General features: G+C 40.9%; 1 protein-coding gene across 2 annotated transcripts in view; it reads left to right on the forward strand.

The window, feature by feature from the left end:
* The first annotated feature begins 473 nt into the window (after positions 1-473).
* lpar2b (lysophosphatidic acid receptor 2b) overlaps positions 474-17,299 on the forward strand; it is a 26,566-nt gene continuing 9,740 nt past the window's right edge. Inside the window, exons 1-3 of one of the 2 annotated variants that reach the window (XM_050044522.1) lie at positions 474-863; positions 12,569-13,045; positions 15,575-16,069. In XM_050044522.1, coding sequence (XP_049900479.1) covers positions 12,790-13,045; positions 15,575-16,069 — 751 coding nt within the window. In that variant the 5' untranslated portion in view covers positions 474-863; positions 12,569-12,789. Of the gene's footprint in view, positions 864-12,568; positions 13,046-15,574; positions 16,183-17,299 lie in introns of both variants that reach the window. The other variant, XM_050044523.1, reaches the window with a different exon arrangement.

Here is a 17,299-nt window from a genome sequence, read left to right on the forward strand (position 1 = left end):
TCAGTGTGAACGCACTTATGCCCTCAAAATATTAAATGTAAGTACAGAAGTATGCAATTTGAGACACAGCAATGGTCTCAGGAGGATATTGGAATTCTTAATTTGGGTGGTGTTCCCCTTTAAGCTGTGATGTTAGTGATATGTAAACAAATGTAAAAGTTGTACTCGTCTTGCTTTCACAAATAAAAAAAACAGTTGTTAGACTTCTGAGATAAAAGTCTTGTTAATTCAGAAAAAGGGGGAATTGAAAAATTTAAGTAGTACAACTAACCTTAGAGCATCTTATTCACCTCCCACTATCACAATCATATAAACCCGCCTGAATATCAGCCCCACCCACGCTGTCAATCACTCTCCAGCTGCACTCTCATTGGCTGTTCCCTCCCCACGTCAACTATGAGGGGGGCCGCTGGGGGCGGGGCTCCTTCCCTCAGGTTGGTTGGAGCAGCATACCATCTCGCTCCTTTGTGAAAGACAGGCGGCAGCAGCAGCAGCAGAGTCAGCGGAGAGTCGTGCCGCACCCTTTTTGCTCCTCCTGGGACTCACAGCGCGGATCACTCCGCACAGGTAACTACCGTTCAAACCACCGGAAGCAGGAGACAAGTCCAAACACAGGTGAAGGGGAGTATCCACCAAGTTTGTGCGGGACAGAAAGAAAAAACTGGAATGGAGCCTCGATAAAAAGAGACAAATAACAATAACGTGCTTTTTGTTTTAAAATATTGTGGCGCATTTTTACACCTGGTGCTGAGAGGGCGGTGAAAGTGCGCAGGAGGTGGCTCCAGGTACGACTGAGCATTGTTTCTCTACTGGACGAGGATCTGGATTTACTTGATAAACGAGTTCATAGACGAAAGGAAAAGGTGAGTTCAGATGTTTCTCCTCAGTAGTCTTCATATACATTTCATTGTTGTGTTGAGTATATCTCCTGTGAGTTTGAAATGAGCGCAGTTGGAGAGCAGACCGAGTTGTTGGTATTTATTGTTTCGGGGCTCCATCAGCATGCTGAGGCATCTGCACTGTCTCTCAGCGGTGTGGAGGGAGTCTGGACTTCATTACAGCCTCAACATCCTCAACACCATGCCCTTTTCTCTTCTTGTCTTATCCTTAAACAAAAGCAGTGTAATCTTTCTTCCATTCAAGATATTCCATTTGATATTTCAGTTTTTGTGTCCTTCTTTTGAATCTATCAGGGTGTATCCTACAGTATAAATGATTCCCCTAAGCCTTCATTGTGTCAGGCAAGAGAGACAGATAACATGACTTGCTTAATGGTTCACATTCTACAGTGCAGGTGTTTGCAGTGTTTTAGTTACCTGTACAATCTAATGCAATCAGACACACAACAGCTCCGCGGTAAATCATTGTGAAGGTCATACTGTACCTGTAGTGTTGACACTGTGTCACAGAGTGTTGACTCACCTTAACAGCAGTTTTGTTGAGGCTGTAAAAAGTGGTAGAGTTGTGCCGGACTGCAAAAAAATTCAAGTGTTCCTAGTTTTCTTTCCATTTACATTAATGGAGGGCCAAAAAATACATTAAAAAAAACAGTCAATTGATTGATTAGACATGTTGTCTATCAGAAAATGGTGAGAAATAGCTCACCACAGTGTCCTTGAGCCCAAATTTATGTCTTTAAATAGCATTTTTTTGTCTAAAATACAATTATAGTCATTTTACTACATTTTTTCTTAATAGATTAAATGCACAAATACTTATCTCAAGTCCAATGCAGCATCTAGAGCTGGTTGTCGGACCTTAGGCTAATACTTTTTTGGTATCAACCAAAATGTGTCTGTAAGACTTCATCAAAAAGTGCTCAAACTACATTGAATGTGATTGAATTTGCGAACTTGTTGACTTATTGTTTGATCAGATAGTTTCTGATCTAAGTCAAGATTATCTCACTTATAGACTGTTGTTGCTCAGGTCAAGTTCTGGTATGACTGCTGGAGTTAGACAACAATCAGCATTTGGCGTCTTCTGTTGAATGACATGTTTTTTTTTTTTGTCTAAAAACCTGTTCATATTTCTCTAAGTGAGATCGAAATGTAACGTTTTGGTATCATACTGAATGTCACTGTTGAATGATCCCAAGACCCAATCATCACGACCTACAGCCTCAAAGAAAACCATAGAGTTCAATCAAGGTGAAAATGCCTTTCAGAGCCCGAGGTGACATCTCTAAACTTCTTGCTTTGTCCATTGAACGGTCCAAACCCCAAAGATATTCAATTATCAGTGATATAAAACAAATCTTCACATATGAGAAGCTGGAACTGGACAGTGTTTGTGACTGATGTACTGCTTTATCAGTTAATTGATTATTGATGTGCATACATTAATGTATAAAATATGGGACAGTTTAGTCACTGCCATGTTTATCAAACTGATGTTTCTGGTAAACACAGGTTATGAGGTGAACAGATGACTAATTTGTTCAAGAGAAACATGAGATGTTCAGACTAGTTGAGTCACTGAGGGGAAATACAGTCATTATGTACTTGTAATCCAGTCTTATCTAAAATACTTCAAGTAAATCACCTGCAGGAACGTCACTATGATACGGAGATTCAGGCCACATCCACACTAACATGTTTTCGTTTAAAGCAAAAACGATCCCCGAACATGAGGATTTTAGCTCCATTTCAGAATTACTCTCCATCCATACTAACACACCTGAAGATACATTTCACATAACTGTTTTTGTACACTGGGCATGCATGTGCAGGTGTAAACAGGAAGCAGGTTGCCTACTCTGCGGTTGCATACAGAGATGGCGAAAAGTAAAACCAGAGATTTCTTTGCTTTTACCGACAAAGGTTGAACTGTTACTGATAGTAACGTGAGTGTAAGGCGGTCAAGGTGGTGGAAAACAGATTGGGAGTCGTCACAAAGCAAATATGGCGACATATTAGAGCAGTAACAGGAGCATTATCCATCGCCGGAGGAAACTATTACAATAGTGGAGGAGTATCAAGACGAGAAAGGTAAAATCATAAAAGGAATGCAGACCTGGCTATAATGTCTTGACAAGCTGTGACTGATAAAACCCAATTGGAAAGCGAACATGGGTGTCTGCATCATGGTTCCGTCCGTCTACACGAAAATGCAAGCCCATAGTTTTCATACTAAAACGTGGTCAGCGTTTTCGAAGATTTGTGTTTTAGGGGTTCCACTATGTGTGAACGAAGCAATAGCTATGTTTTTAAAAGCCTCACTGGTGGGCTGATGACATTGGTATTCATGTGTGTTCAAAAAGAAAGTGTGTATGCATGCGTCTGTGTGATTAAATAGCTAAAGTTAATCATTATGCCGATGACGCACGGTCAGTCTCATTAGCTGCATGTCCATGCTTCACAGCTGGATGGACTCATTTTAGAATTGGAAGAAATGCAACCAGAGAGAGTGTGCCTGCGGGGGTGAGTGGAAACTCAGATTCTACCTGGAATTAGACGTCACAAACCACCACCACCTCTGCAGCAGGACTGGTTTTAGTCACAGATGCGTGTGTGGTGTAAATCTTCTGTGCTGCTAGCTGAAGCTGATGTGCTGAGGCTCCACTTTCAGAGAGCAGGGAGGAGGGAGAAGAAGAGACTCGGGTGTGGCAGCCCCGGTAATAACTGGTTTGCATTCAAACTGGTGTTTACTGATTCAGCCAAGTCCATTCACACACAAACAGACATGTGATGCATAAAAACACACGGTCATGCAAATGCAGGCCTCTTAGAACCACACAGAGTGGAAGCACCGCAGTGAACTTGGTGCCCAGAGTCAGGGAAGCAAATGCTTTGTCAGTTTCTTTGGGAGGGGAAATACCATGAGGTCAAGTTTAGGAATGCACCTAAAGTTTTAATGAGCTACGCTGGAAATGCTATAATCAGACATTACTTTACTCTGATGCTGAAAGATCACATGAGTCTCTTTAAACGGGATATTTTATTCGTGTTTTTTGGTGTACTTTTACAGTTAAATCTGTGTAGCACCAGGATAATCACTTAAATGCTTTATAACAGAAAACAAAAACAAAGCAGTCCGTGCGTTACCTTTTAGAATAAAGGTCTAAAGGAATAGTTCGACACATTGGAAAATACACTTATTCGCGTTCTGGCAGAGAGGTAGAAAATTGATCCCACGCTCATGACTGTATGCTTAATTTAAGGCTACACCCAGCAGCCAGATACCTTAGAGGAAATTCTCTTTGTTTAATTTGTTCAAGAACTGAAGTGGAGGAGTGTTTCATGGCAGTTTGTGTGCTGGACTATTTATTCGTTTCAACCAGTAACTTTCTGGAGTCTCCATAGGTTGCCAGTCGACGGCTCAGAGCCAAAGTTGTTTTTATATTTTTGTTTTTGTGTGGATTAAACAGTTTCGATATGAAAAGCTAATTACTGAGCCTTAGAGGTGCTGGAAGGCAGGTTGTGTTTCCTTTGGACTAAGGATGAGTATTGCTAGGATTTAATTGATACTGATACTTTGGTGTATTGATACTTTTAGGCCCCTTTTCTACTGCACAAAAAAAACTGCTAACCCCTGCTAAAGTCTGGATTTTTAATGTAATGGAAAAGCTTACAATCAGCATTCACACCGGGTTAAATGACTCTGCAGTAGTCACAGTTATTTATCCGGTTCTGATCGGCATTGATTGAAACACAGCCCCTGGGGGAGAGCGCTGATTTTAGTCTCTTTACCGGCGGGATGCAATGATGACCACCACAAATACAGTCTGTCTCTGCCCAAGCAGTGCTCAAAACCTGCGAACAAGTGCTAATTTTGATGAAAAGGTGTATTATTGATACTACTCTGCAGGGATGGGATGATGTGCGAGATTATCGCGGATCCAGATGAAAACACTTACAATAACTTGTTGTAAATTGCCATTATCAGCATAATTGTGAATACTGTGTCAGAAACAGGCTGCATATGCAGCAACCTCCAAAAATGCAAAAGATCTTAATCAAGTATTGGTATATTTTATGTGACGAACGATATGATGGCCTGACTTTTTAAGATTGTTTGTTTTTCGTTAAAAAGGTTGTTTACTAAAAAAGATTTGTGTCCTATGCAATAAAAAGTTAATGAAGAGTTTTGCGCATATTTTAATGATAATCAGGATAATATCATGAATTGCAATAACTTTAGGGATGATTGTGACGTGAAATTTTTGTATCGTCCCATGCCTGCTACTCTCTGTAATTTGGTGTGAAAAATAAAGACATGACTAACCTGGAAATCCAGATGCTCCGCCCCTAGCAAATTCTAATTTGCACTGCACGGGGATCTGGCCCCGACAAGCAGAGCCCGGTGATTCGCTATCGGACCAATCAGATCAGTCTATCTGACAGAGGTGGGCTCTGGGCGGGCGTAACATGATGAGGACAGCGCTGCGAGGTAGGAGTCGAAAAGTAAACAGCTAAGATGGCAGCTGCCACAGGGACCGCGTCCATTCAATTTAGCTTTGTAAGAAACATTAAGCCAACTACACTTATCTTTTTCCTTGAGAGAGGAACAGAAGACTGCCCTAGAAGCCTTCATTTCCAGGAAGGACGTTTTTGCTGTCTTGCAGATGGGACACGGAAAAAGCATAATATATCAGTTAGCCCCACTGGTCGGCAAACAAATGGGGCTAACTGCAATGAATATGTCACCTTGTTTTTTGCTCTGATTGGCTATCATGCTATCCAATTGCATGCGGCGGCATTTAATATGCCTCAGTTAGTGCCGCCCCTTGGGTAGGAAGGGTGTATCGGTGAGGGCCAGACTCAAAATCTTTCTAGATGTGAGTCTGGATTTCCAGGCTAAGACATGACATGAAACGATGTGAAAAGATTCAGACGTTATTTTGATGTTACTTTTTGCAGAAACAAGTTTAATTGTTTCTGAGGTTCCTCTATGCATGATGAGGGAGTGGTTAAAACTGATGCTAACAGTGTCCTGAGTTAATAACAACAGATCTATTTTTATGACGAGTGTTAATTTGTCCTCGACTTGACAAGGTCAAGACAGTCGTAATTTTAGTTTGACAGATCCCATCAGCATCACAGCAGTCAAACATGCTCCACTGCTTTAGATGTATAGATTGTAGTGTTTCACATGGTTCCTGATGTTACCATCTTTGCACGCAACTACCTTTTGACATTGATTGTATTTAGCAGCACTTTCATAAAAGTTAGTAAAGTGAGCCCACACTTTGGAGTGTTTTCCCCTGTTAGCCATGAATGGACAGCACAGAAGGTAAACTTGCAGTACTGCAGTGTCCGATGTAATCGCCTGATTATCAGCTCCTTCATCATTAGAGAACTTAAGAATTTGAAAATGCCAGTTATGTTAGAATTAATTAATGTTTTACAGATAGCAGCACGGTTTGGCCAGGTGCCCGTTTAGTACCAGTTCTTGATACCTGTCCCTGCTTTGGAGAGTGCCAGCATAAGTGTTTCCCCCTGTTTTCAGTCTTTGTGCTAAGCTAAGCTAAGCTAAGCTAACTGGTTTGTGGTGGTATCTTTATATTTACTGTACAGATATGAGAGAAGTATCAGTCTCTAACTTTCTGCAAGAAATTAAATAACCTGTTGTGCTATTTTTTTTAGCACCATTAACATTGTTTTGAAGTCGTGTCTGGAAAACTTATTCTACCATATTAAGGTTTTTTTGTTTTAAATACACTAATCACTTTTCTCTTAGTGCTGCAGGTTGTGTGCAGTTGGTTTTTGGAGCTTTTTAGCTAAAAACAGCTACGAGAGTGTGAAATGAGAGCTGGGTTTCTGTGGGGATTTGGTTGCGGTGTTTCCACATCCTGTGATTGCAGCTGCATATATCTAAAATCTGTAGCTGCATATTCTATGTCTGGTTTCATGCATATTTGAGAAGATGTATTAGTTATTGAAGACCGGAATTGCCAGACACATGGTTTTATTGCACCAAATACAGTGTATTCAGACTTTCTAATCTGATAGACATGAAGTTGGTGTTTGTCTCCAACTGCATCTTTCGACCTTTTGAGCTGCATCAAGCTTACAAAAATAATGGCTTCCGTCTTGATCTTTTGTACACTCTAATCTACAACAGGGAAGCGTTTGTTGTACTTTGTTGAACAACAACTTTGTTCTTTTGTGACCTTTTGATACTTAAGTCACAGATTGAAATTCACTCGACTGCTTTGCAGCTGCTTTGATTGTCAGTTGTGAAATTGCACCAGAAGAAATGATCAAAGGTTTTAGCCTCCAGGTTTCACACTGAAATGCAGCTAGTGTTCAGTCACAAGAATTGGTGGCTGAACAACCAAATGAACGATGAACTAAAACATCTATAAGTCAGTCAGACAAAGAATCCACAGTTTTTCAAATGTGAAATGTTGTCTAACAAACAAGCAGCTGTACAAGAACTTTTATTAAATATAATTAAGTATAAAATTGGTCGTGATTATATGAGTCATGAACGTTTTAGAATAGCATGGTTCGACTCATCAAGGACAGTTTGAAAAACAAAGGATCGAAACTTTCATTCCATGCATTCTCCTTCCTCACCAAAACCTGGTGCTTATATTACCAACAATCCAACTTGGTCGTGGACTGTTAGGTTGTAGATTTGAATATGTTGTACTAGTAGCTATTAGCCTCAAGCTGCTGGCCTCGAGCAGAGGTGAAGAGCTACAGAGGTGTGGCTCACTTCTGTCTAACCCTACATAAGGTGTGTCACCATACCAGAAATGTAGTATTTGTACAATACCAGTTAATTTTATCATTAATCCCTGATGATCCACCTTGAACCTAAAGTACCGGTCTGTGTGGGTTCATGAGATTTTGTGGGCGAGGAAACATATTTACATATAGCCCAGAGCGCATTTCTCCCCCAATGTTGTTGTTGTTCAGCACTTGTACATGTAAGATGTGATGGGAGGTCTTTGAGGTCGGCTGTTTGTCCTCCTGCTCCTCCATTCTGATTGGACAGCCGGCTAAAAAGTGAGTGAGTAGCGCAGCATTTTACCAAAAGTTGAATATTTTTCAACTCTCGATGTCAAGAATAAAAAATGCCAAGCATGGACTCTCAGTGTCTCGTCAGGCTGTTGGCGTTTGTAGCAGAAATATATGGCGCTCCCATTACAAAGAATCAACTAGATATGCTGGCCTCAGGAAAAACTTTTCATTTGAACAAGTCGAGGTGGAGCTGTTGCTGCAGCTGCACTTTTTGTTTCTTCCCTGCTGGAAGGCGTTCTTCTTCCTTTGCCATTTAACAACACACTGGAACACTTGTAGGCGCAAATACTGTCTAGTTATGTCCAGAAGAATTGCATACGCAGTACCCACAGCACTGGAAAAAAATAAGTTTCATCATGTATTCAGAATCTTGGCTTCGACTTGGTGCAGAGGCATCGGCTCTCATGACATCCCTACCCCACACCCTCAGTTTTTTCATATTCAAATTTGTAGCCTGCAGCCTCAACTCGACTCGAGTGACATCACTTGAGGTAATTTATCAGATTTCATGCAGCTTCTTCTGGAGACACAACTTCTTTTTTTTTTTTTTTTTTTTACATATGCAGTATAGGGTAGCAACGATTAGTCAACTAATCGTTGACTAATGAACTATTAAAGTAATCGGTGACTATTTTAAAAGTAAAAGTACTATAAAGTACCCCAAAATACTCTTATTTCAGCTTCTTACGTTCAAATATTGGCAGCTTTACACGAGATGATGGTGAACTAAAACCCTTTAGCATGAGTACGAAAAAAGACATTAGATGACATAATTTTGGGGTTTGGGAGAGACAGACCGACATTTTTCTACATTTTAACACATTTTTCGATAAAATGATTAGTCGACTAATCGAAGAAATAATTGACAGATTAGTCGACAATAGGGCTGACCCAAAAAATTGGAAGCTTCGAAGCTTCGTTTGATGGCACGGGTTCGATTGTGAAAAAAAAAAAAATTCGAATATTCAGCCTTTTTTTCTCCCGTTTTTTTGGGGGGACCTTGAACGCAACACCATCTCCGACAAGGAAATAGAAAGCCTGACGTGCAATGAATGGAGACCAATTATCCTGCTTGAACACTCAAAATAATGATATATATTTGAATTAATGAATTTATTTTATTGATGTAAAATGATATGCTGATGGTGACATTTTCCACCGGTCCGCTGTGCTCTGAGTCTGGTGTCAGTGACACATGCTGCTCTGAGTCGCGCATCTGTCTGCTTGTGCTACAGTGCGCGCCGAGGGTTTTAATTTTTAGTGTTAAATCAAAAGTTAAACACTACTTATCAGCAACCAGAAGTGTTTTTTCATTTGTGAATATTTTTATCTTAATTCTAGGGTTGCAAGAAACTCCCCAAGTACCAAGTAATAAAGTAAACATATTTTTAGGGCTGGCCCGAATGCTTCTAGGTTGCGAAGCTGTAGTTGTTGCCATGGTAGCCGACATCCAACTCAGTATTTGAATGTTTCTTTTTTTCCTACTCTTAAACCTGTGGAGGAAATTGAAAGGAGGTAGCAAATGTCAGACACGAATGTGGCCAGTGTCCTCAGTCACGGACCCCCTCTTCAGAAAACTAAATTGGCTGTCCATCAAGGAAGAGGAAAAGGAAAAGGAAAAGGTGGGACAAGATGTGGACTCGATGTGGACTCTTATCCGTGGCTGGCAACTGAAGTGAAGCACTTGCTTTGCAAGCAGTGATGCGGTCAGACCTGCAGTGTTCTGAGTTATTAATAACTCACAGAGACAATGCACGCAATAGTCCACCTTCCACCTCCTCTCCCCCCTCTCTATCACTCTCCCTCTTACACACACTCACAGTGGCATTATGTTCTACTAAAGGCTCGGGCTGGGTTAGTTAATTAGTGTATATGAATATTATATTATCAGTCCTCAGTGTCTTTGGATACCTTCAGTTGGAATCAGTGTGACGAGAGAAAAGGTCAGACATCCCTAATCAACGTGCCACTGGTGGGTGGGCTCACATAGAATTGATGAGTGTGTTTTCACAGGAATCACACATTTCTAGTTCATATTTCCTTCGAAATGATCTCATGTTTTTAAGCTTTTCATGAAAGTCAGCATATATGTCGGGAGTTGCTGAGTTCCTTAAGCTGGTGTTGAAACGCAATATGGTGACACATGCAAAGAAAGGTCAATTAAACTGTAAAGCAGCAAGAAGAGTTCATAGGTGCGTCATGTCTGTGTGCTCATGGTCTGGGTTCAAAGATCAGTTGTAGTGCAACAGCTTGATTGATGTCTCGTGTCTCAGACAAGGACAGAGTTCCTTCAAGGGAAATTGAAGAAAAGGAGTCTGTCACTTTCTCTCTGCACAACACACAAATGAGAACTCGTAGGCTTTGTTCAGTCAGTAACACAGACACATTTCCATGGACACACACCACAAATGCATTATTATATTCTGTCCCTGGACACTTGAGACTTCTTGTTTTTGCTTTTGGGTCTTTTCACATTCTTGCACTTTTTTTTTTACTTTCCTCGACTGTTTTATGTTGTTTCCTTTAATCAAAGCCTTTTCTTGCAGTTGTGTCTCATCCATCATTTCATTCTGGAGCCTCTTAAGTTCTCACTTTCTCCACATTTTTCTGTTTTTGATTTGGCATCTCTCTCCACACACCCTTGGTAGGAGAGTGGGTCACTGAGGCTCCCTCCCTGTGTGTGTGTGTGTGTGTGTGTGTTGTGCATGTTTGGATTGAGATTGAGTTACATAGCTGGATTGTGTAATTGTGAGGTGTGTCTCTGCTGCAGGGAGTCTGCTGCTCTGCTGTTTCCATTGTTGAGGGAGAGTTGAACTTGGAGCCGACGGTACAGTGCGCGTCGTCGTGCTGCGCTGGCTTTCACAGGAAAATGGAGGATGTGTGAGGGAGTGTTGTTGACTCAAAACGTGCCATGCAGCCCGTACAAGTTTACCGTAAATAGGGGATTAAAGCCGTTGTTGTTGGCCACACTTTGAGTGCATGTCTTGAAGTGAAGGCTGAGTTCTACCCTGAGCTGTGGTTGGTTTCAATTACCTCACCACAGTCATAAACCCTCCCATGCTTCTGTTGTGACTTGTCAGCCTGTATAGATAGTTGGTCTTTGAGCTCAGTGGTATTATAGTGACTGTAACTGCTGTTGCACCTGATCAAGATTTTCTGGTTTATACAGAGGTCAAAATTCTTTGACATGTCAGCTTAATCATTAAGATACATTTTTGCTGTTTGCGTGGTCATATTTTTTAATAAAACAACATATTTGGTAAGCTGCAGTTACAGACTATAAATATTTCTGAAAACCTTGTGGTAAAGCAAAGCAAAGTGGTCCACTTAGTTACATTCCACCACTGCTGAGTGGCAGAGAAAAGCTCCTTTTGCACTGCACAAGAAACCCTTTAACACCTGCTAATATCTGGCTTTTTTATGTAATGGGAAAGGTTGCAATGGGCATTCCCATCCAGGTCAAATGACTCAGTAGTAGTCGTGGTTATTAGTCGGCAGTGATGGAACTACAACACCCAGGTGAACGCTCTTATTTTAGCCCCTGTACCGGAAAGATGTAATGACGTGCCAACAAAAAATACCATCCATCTCCACCCAAGCAGCACTCAGACAAGGTTCCAAATTATTCTGCACTGAGTTTGAAAGAGAGACTGAATACGTATGAGAAATATTAAAAGAAGTAACCTCTTCAAAGTTTTGACCGACATTTTTCAACATTTTAACACATTTTTCGATGAAATGATTAGTCGACTAATCGAAGAAATAATCGACAGATTAGTCGACAATGAAAATAATTGTTAGTGGCAGCCCTATTGAACAGCTACTGTGATCAACTGATCTGCCATTAATTTTCTCAGTTGATTATAGTTTGATCTATGGTATGTAATAAAACGGTGAAAAGTGCCCATCCTAGATGATGTCATTAAATGTCTTATGTTTGACTGTACAGTAAAACACAAAGATATTCAACTGACTTAAATATAATACAATGAAAAGCTGCAAGTTCTAACATTTGAGAAGCTTAGTTTATTTTAAATGACCATTTTCAAAGAAGTTATAAAAAGTACTATGCAGGATTGTCAGTTATTGTTTGTAAACACGCTCGCCAGCAGAAGTGAAAGTAAAATCCAACTCTGGGTTCATTCTTGTTTGGTGTTTCACTTCAGTATATTTGCATTTGTAAGTGCTGCTTTTAAGGAAAGTACAGCAAATAATATTGTGATATTGATTTAAACCATACAGAGCAGCCATATGGTTTATGTATGGTATGTTTGTCCAGCGGGTTTTTTTTCTTGAGTGTTTCGCCTTGTTCCACCCCACTGATCGGCTAGTATTAACCCTAACCATAACCTCTTTGCCCTAACGCTAATCGCTCAGTGTGTTGATGTGACAAATACAAGAAAATCATAGCGCAGTGGAGCAGGACTTCGAAGAGTACTCCTGGGGGAAGAAAAGTGCTTGTCCCGGTTAATGAACTTGTATGACTCGTCTTGACCTCTGAACGTGACTCTGGTCTCCTGGTTAGACATTGTTGAATGTTGTAGCTATTATTATATTCACATATTATCTTCAACTAATGCTTAATTTGTTCACAGATTGAAGACCAGCGGATGCCAGACAGCTGTACATTGAAAACCTCAGACCTCAAACTGCAGTCCTCACCTGTCCAGCTGATGGCATGCCAATCGCCAACACACCAAAGAGGGAAGTCTGAATGATGCCCTAGACCTCACCCTCTGCTCGCTGTCTGCAACGTCACTCTCTTCCCTGCCTACTTCAGCTCTTCTCTGATCAGACATCCACCGGATATCTCAACATGGATACAGAGACCATCGACCTAGACGGATGCTACTACAACAAGAGCATCAAATTTTTCTATGAGCAGAGTGGAAAGAACATTAGCGACCACTGGAGCACACGTAGCTATGTGATTGTCGCTCTGGGCATGACGGTCTGCTTCGTCGTCATCTTTTCCAACCTTTTGGTCATAGGCGCCATTTTAAAAAACAGACGTTTTCACTACCCTATCTACTATCTGCTGGGTAACCTGGCTCTGGCTGACCTCTTCTCAGGTATGATGTTTTACTTCATCTGCTTTTGCATTCCTGTTGTAACTACTGATACTACAAAACAAATGATCCGAAAACCTAAACTGCATTGTCACATCTGTTATGTTATTTTATATCAAGTTTTAGTGCTGCTACAGTTCAGTCAGAAAGTACAGCACTAGAACAGACACACAATGTCAGGGTACCTACAGGTGTTAAAAAGTGTTAAAGCTCTGATTTTCTCAAAAAAGGCCTTCAGAGTAATCTCTGAAATATTTCAGTATCAGATTGCAGGCTGTCAGGCAGCTGCGCCCCCAGAATGTTCTCATAGGTGTGGCCAGATGGGGATACTGTAAATCTTGGAGTGGCACACCAAAACCAAAAACCATAACTGACTTTCATATATTTAATTATGCTGTAGAAGGTTATAGGCTAGTTCAAAACTATGTTAATATGAGATTTAAGGAATCACGTACCGATATAGTTTGGTTTCTTATTTTGTAGTTGAAGTTACCAGATATTTGAGTTCAACAACAATCCTGTTTTAAAGTGTTATGGGATAGTCATTGTTCTTTAAATCAGCTGGTTGTCCTTGTTACTTAAAAAGACAAATATACAGCTTTAATTTGAAGGAGTTTTGAAGGAGACTTGTGGGTACCTATAAAATCCATTTTCATTCAGATATCTTGAGGTGAGAGTTGAAGGGAGCCCTTTGAAAATGGCCACGCCAGTTGTTTCCTCACCAACATTTCGTATTTAGTAGGGATGTTCCTGGCGACTAATTTCCCTGTCGACTAAACAAAAATTTTGATCAAGTCTAGTCGATTAGTCTAAAAAAGGAAAACACTCAGAAAACAGTCAAAATTTAGCTCAATTTATCTCCTCTGTCATTTTATAGTTAATGTGCTCTAGTCTGGAGGTTATCATTTTGTGTCCCAGCATGGTGCAGTCAGGCTCAACATATTCCATTAACATCCTGAAGCCTTTACCTTCAACAAAGTTAAGTGAAAGCTTATATTGTGAGGTCGTTGTCGTGATGAGCTGCGTTATTTTCTCAGACCGGGCGGGATCACAACGATGCACGGCTAGCAGCAGAAGCAGCCGTCGTTCCGTGCAGGTTAACATCCAGATGCTTGAGTTGAATGTGGTTGCGCATTGCTCCAGTCTGGTGATTATATGCCAGTTTTTCTGACACAGCCTACATGCTACCTCGTTTTCATTTTCTGGATCAAAGTACTGCCAAACCACCCTGGTTTTGTGAGAGGACATCTCTCTTATTTCCCACCTTGCTGTTTTAAAATTCCATCCACTCGAGCATTACCCGGGGGAGGGGGACTCCTGTCTGGCGGCTCTGTAGCACCCACTAGTGGCGGGGGGTTGCATGACAGTTAAGCGGTCGTGAACATGAATAAAACATTAATTGGTTTAACCAACTAATATTTCTGGTGCCGACTAGTGAGCTATTATTCAGCCCCCTACCTGACAAGCTATGCCAACATGGTTGGTACCAAAGATGCCTTAGTTTGTTTTCACATAATAAATATCTACCTTTGTGCTAGCTTTAAAAATGAATGTGCCACAGCGTCTTAAAGACAATAATGTCGGCCTTCAATTGTCATCTTTTATTGTACAAGTACAAAACATGTCACTGTTGTAATTACTTTCTGACTTTCTACACTGTACCTCTACCTGCCATCTATTTATCAAGTTTTACAGTCGGTCAGTTCAGCAGGCTGCCGTCTTCACCATGTTATTAATAGAAAAGGTGATTAGTGCCATAAGACCTATAAACTCTGCATGTTAACATCTGTTGGCTGTTTTTAACCACACCAGAAATGCTGCTATAAACTGTGTTCATATTACGATGTTGTTTTAATGAACTTTAAGAGTTTTGTTTGAAGACAGTTTTTGTGATTTAACATGGATGTTTTTGCATCTCTCTGTGCACTTTATGAGATCAACCATGTCTTAGCTGAGATATTTGATGTCTTGAGTGCAGCACACAAAGGCTGCGTCATGTAGTGTCACATCTGGGGACCAAATGTGATCAAGTTGGTGCTTTTATGAAGAGTTGATGAGTGTAGATGCTGGGAAGTAGCACAGTGCTGTATCTTGGCACTGTGATGCTGGTAAATCTGCAGTGACGTGTGCTGAGATGCCATTGATGTGCAGGATTACAAGGAAAACAATCACAGCGGGTGTTGTGACTGGCATTGTATGGCTTTAAGAGATCAGGACCTGCTTATCTCATAAGTAGGTAAATGAACCTTTTAATGTTGTGGATTTGCTTTCCTTCAGACTGGGTGGCCCACTGTTCTTAAATATTTTCACAAGTATATGTGATATCCTAATATCAACATTGTCACTTGGAATGGCTGAAATCAGTTGTCTTTTTTAATGGTGAAATTGGTGACCTTGTAAATACAAACCATAAATACAAAGTTCATCATACCCACATATTGCAAACAAAGATATGAAAATGATATTCAGGAGTTTATCCTGTGTTTTCATTTCTGTCTTTTCTGTTATCACACCCCCTCTCTTGTCTTCCAGGTGTCTCCTACCTCCACTTGATGTTTCATACTGGTCCCTGGACCATTAAGCTCTCTAAGTTCCAGTGGTTTGTGCGACAGGGGCTGATCGACACCAGTCTGACAGCCTCGGTCCTCAACCTCCTGGCTGTGGCCGTGGAGCGTCACCAAACCATCTTCAACATGCAGCTGCACAGTAAGATGAGCACCCGGCGTGTTTTTGTCATCATTGTGTTCATCTGGCTGGTGGCCATAATCATGGGCCTGGTTCCCACCATGGGCTGGCACTGCCTGTGCGACCTGCCGAACTGCTCCACCATGGCGCCGCTGTACAGCCGCAGCTACCTGGTGTTCTGGGGCGTCCTCAACCTGCTGACCTTCTCCATCATGGTGGCCGTCTACACCCGGATCTTTATCTACGTGAGGCACAAGAGCAAGCAGATGTCGCAGCACACTACCCAGATAAGACACAGAGAGACGGTGTTAAACCTGATGAAGACCGTGTCCATGATCCTGGGTGAGGGAGCGCACACACGCTACACATTGAGGGCTGAGCAACAAACTGCAAACTTACTGAAACCTACATAACGGTTCTCTCCTGACGGCATCAATAAGCAGCAAAACAAAAAGGTTACAGCTTCAATGTTTGCTAATATCACAACACATACCCAAATTATGTTTGGGCATGAGTACTCAGTTTCAAGTCATCAGCATTGTTCAGTGTATTATCACATTTTTTTACTTAGTAAAAGAAAACATACATTTGTGACAAATATAACTGTTTATAAAGGTTTATGCTTTTTGGACAGGACGCAGTGCTCAAACAGCTATCATTGAATATCTGCTCAGATCTATGTAGCAAAAAAAAAAGGTATCTACCCCGCCGCAGATAACGCTCAGCGTTTTCATACATCACTTGATCTAACATTATAGGCAGATTAGCGACCAGGCATAAGAGCAATGTTGGAGGTATTTTGACAAAAAAATAATAATGTGCATGGCAACCTATGTGACATTAAACAAGCATATCATAGCAAATATCGACAGTCAGTGCACAAAGGCAGACTTATCCTAACCCCTACCTGCATTTTCGCTTGGGCGTTCATTTCAGACCCTATTTTTGTGTTTATTTTATTTTTTCTTCTTTTTTTGCGAGCACTCCATAATAACTTAATGTGAGTACTCAAATATGGAAATTACTTAAAAAGCCCATCCCTAACCCAAATACATCATGCAAATGGAGGGAAAATCAATGGAAACCATTAATGTTCCCCAGATCTATTTTTATTTGGGGAATTTAAAGGGATAGTGCACCCAAAAATGAAAATTCAGCCATTATCTGCTCACCCATATGCCGAGGGAGGCTCAGGTGAAGTTTTAGAGTCCTCACGACACTTGCGGAGATCCAAGGGGAGAGGAGGTAGCAACAAAACTCCACCTGCAGGCTGACGGCCCCAGATTCAAACATCCAAAAACACATAATTGAAACCATAAAATATCTCCATACTGCTCGTCCGTAGTGATCCAAGTGTCCTGAAGCCTGCATTAGGTGGAGTTGTGTTGCTAAGGGCCAGTGTGTAACATTTGGCATGGTTTATTGTCGATCTGAATCTGAATCTGAATATTCTACCCATTAATATGTTTATATAAGTGTATAATCACTATAAAATAAAATTCGTTTGGTTTTCGTAGCCTTATAATTATGCTTTCATATATATATATATATATATATATATATACATATATA

The sequence above is a fragment of the Epinephelus moara genome, chromosome 5 (assembly GCF_006386435.1).
Source record: "Epinephelus moara isolate mb chromosome 5, YSFRI_EMoa_1.0, whole genome shotgun sequence".
Taxonomy (NCBI): Eukaryota; Metazoa; Chordata; class Actinopteri; order Perciformes; family Serranidae; genus Epinephelus; species Epinephelus moara.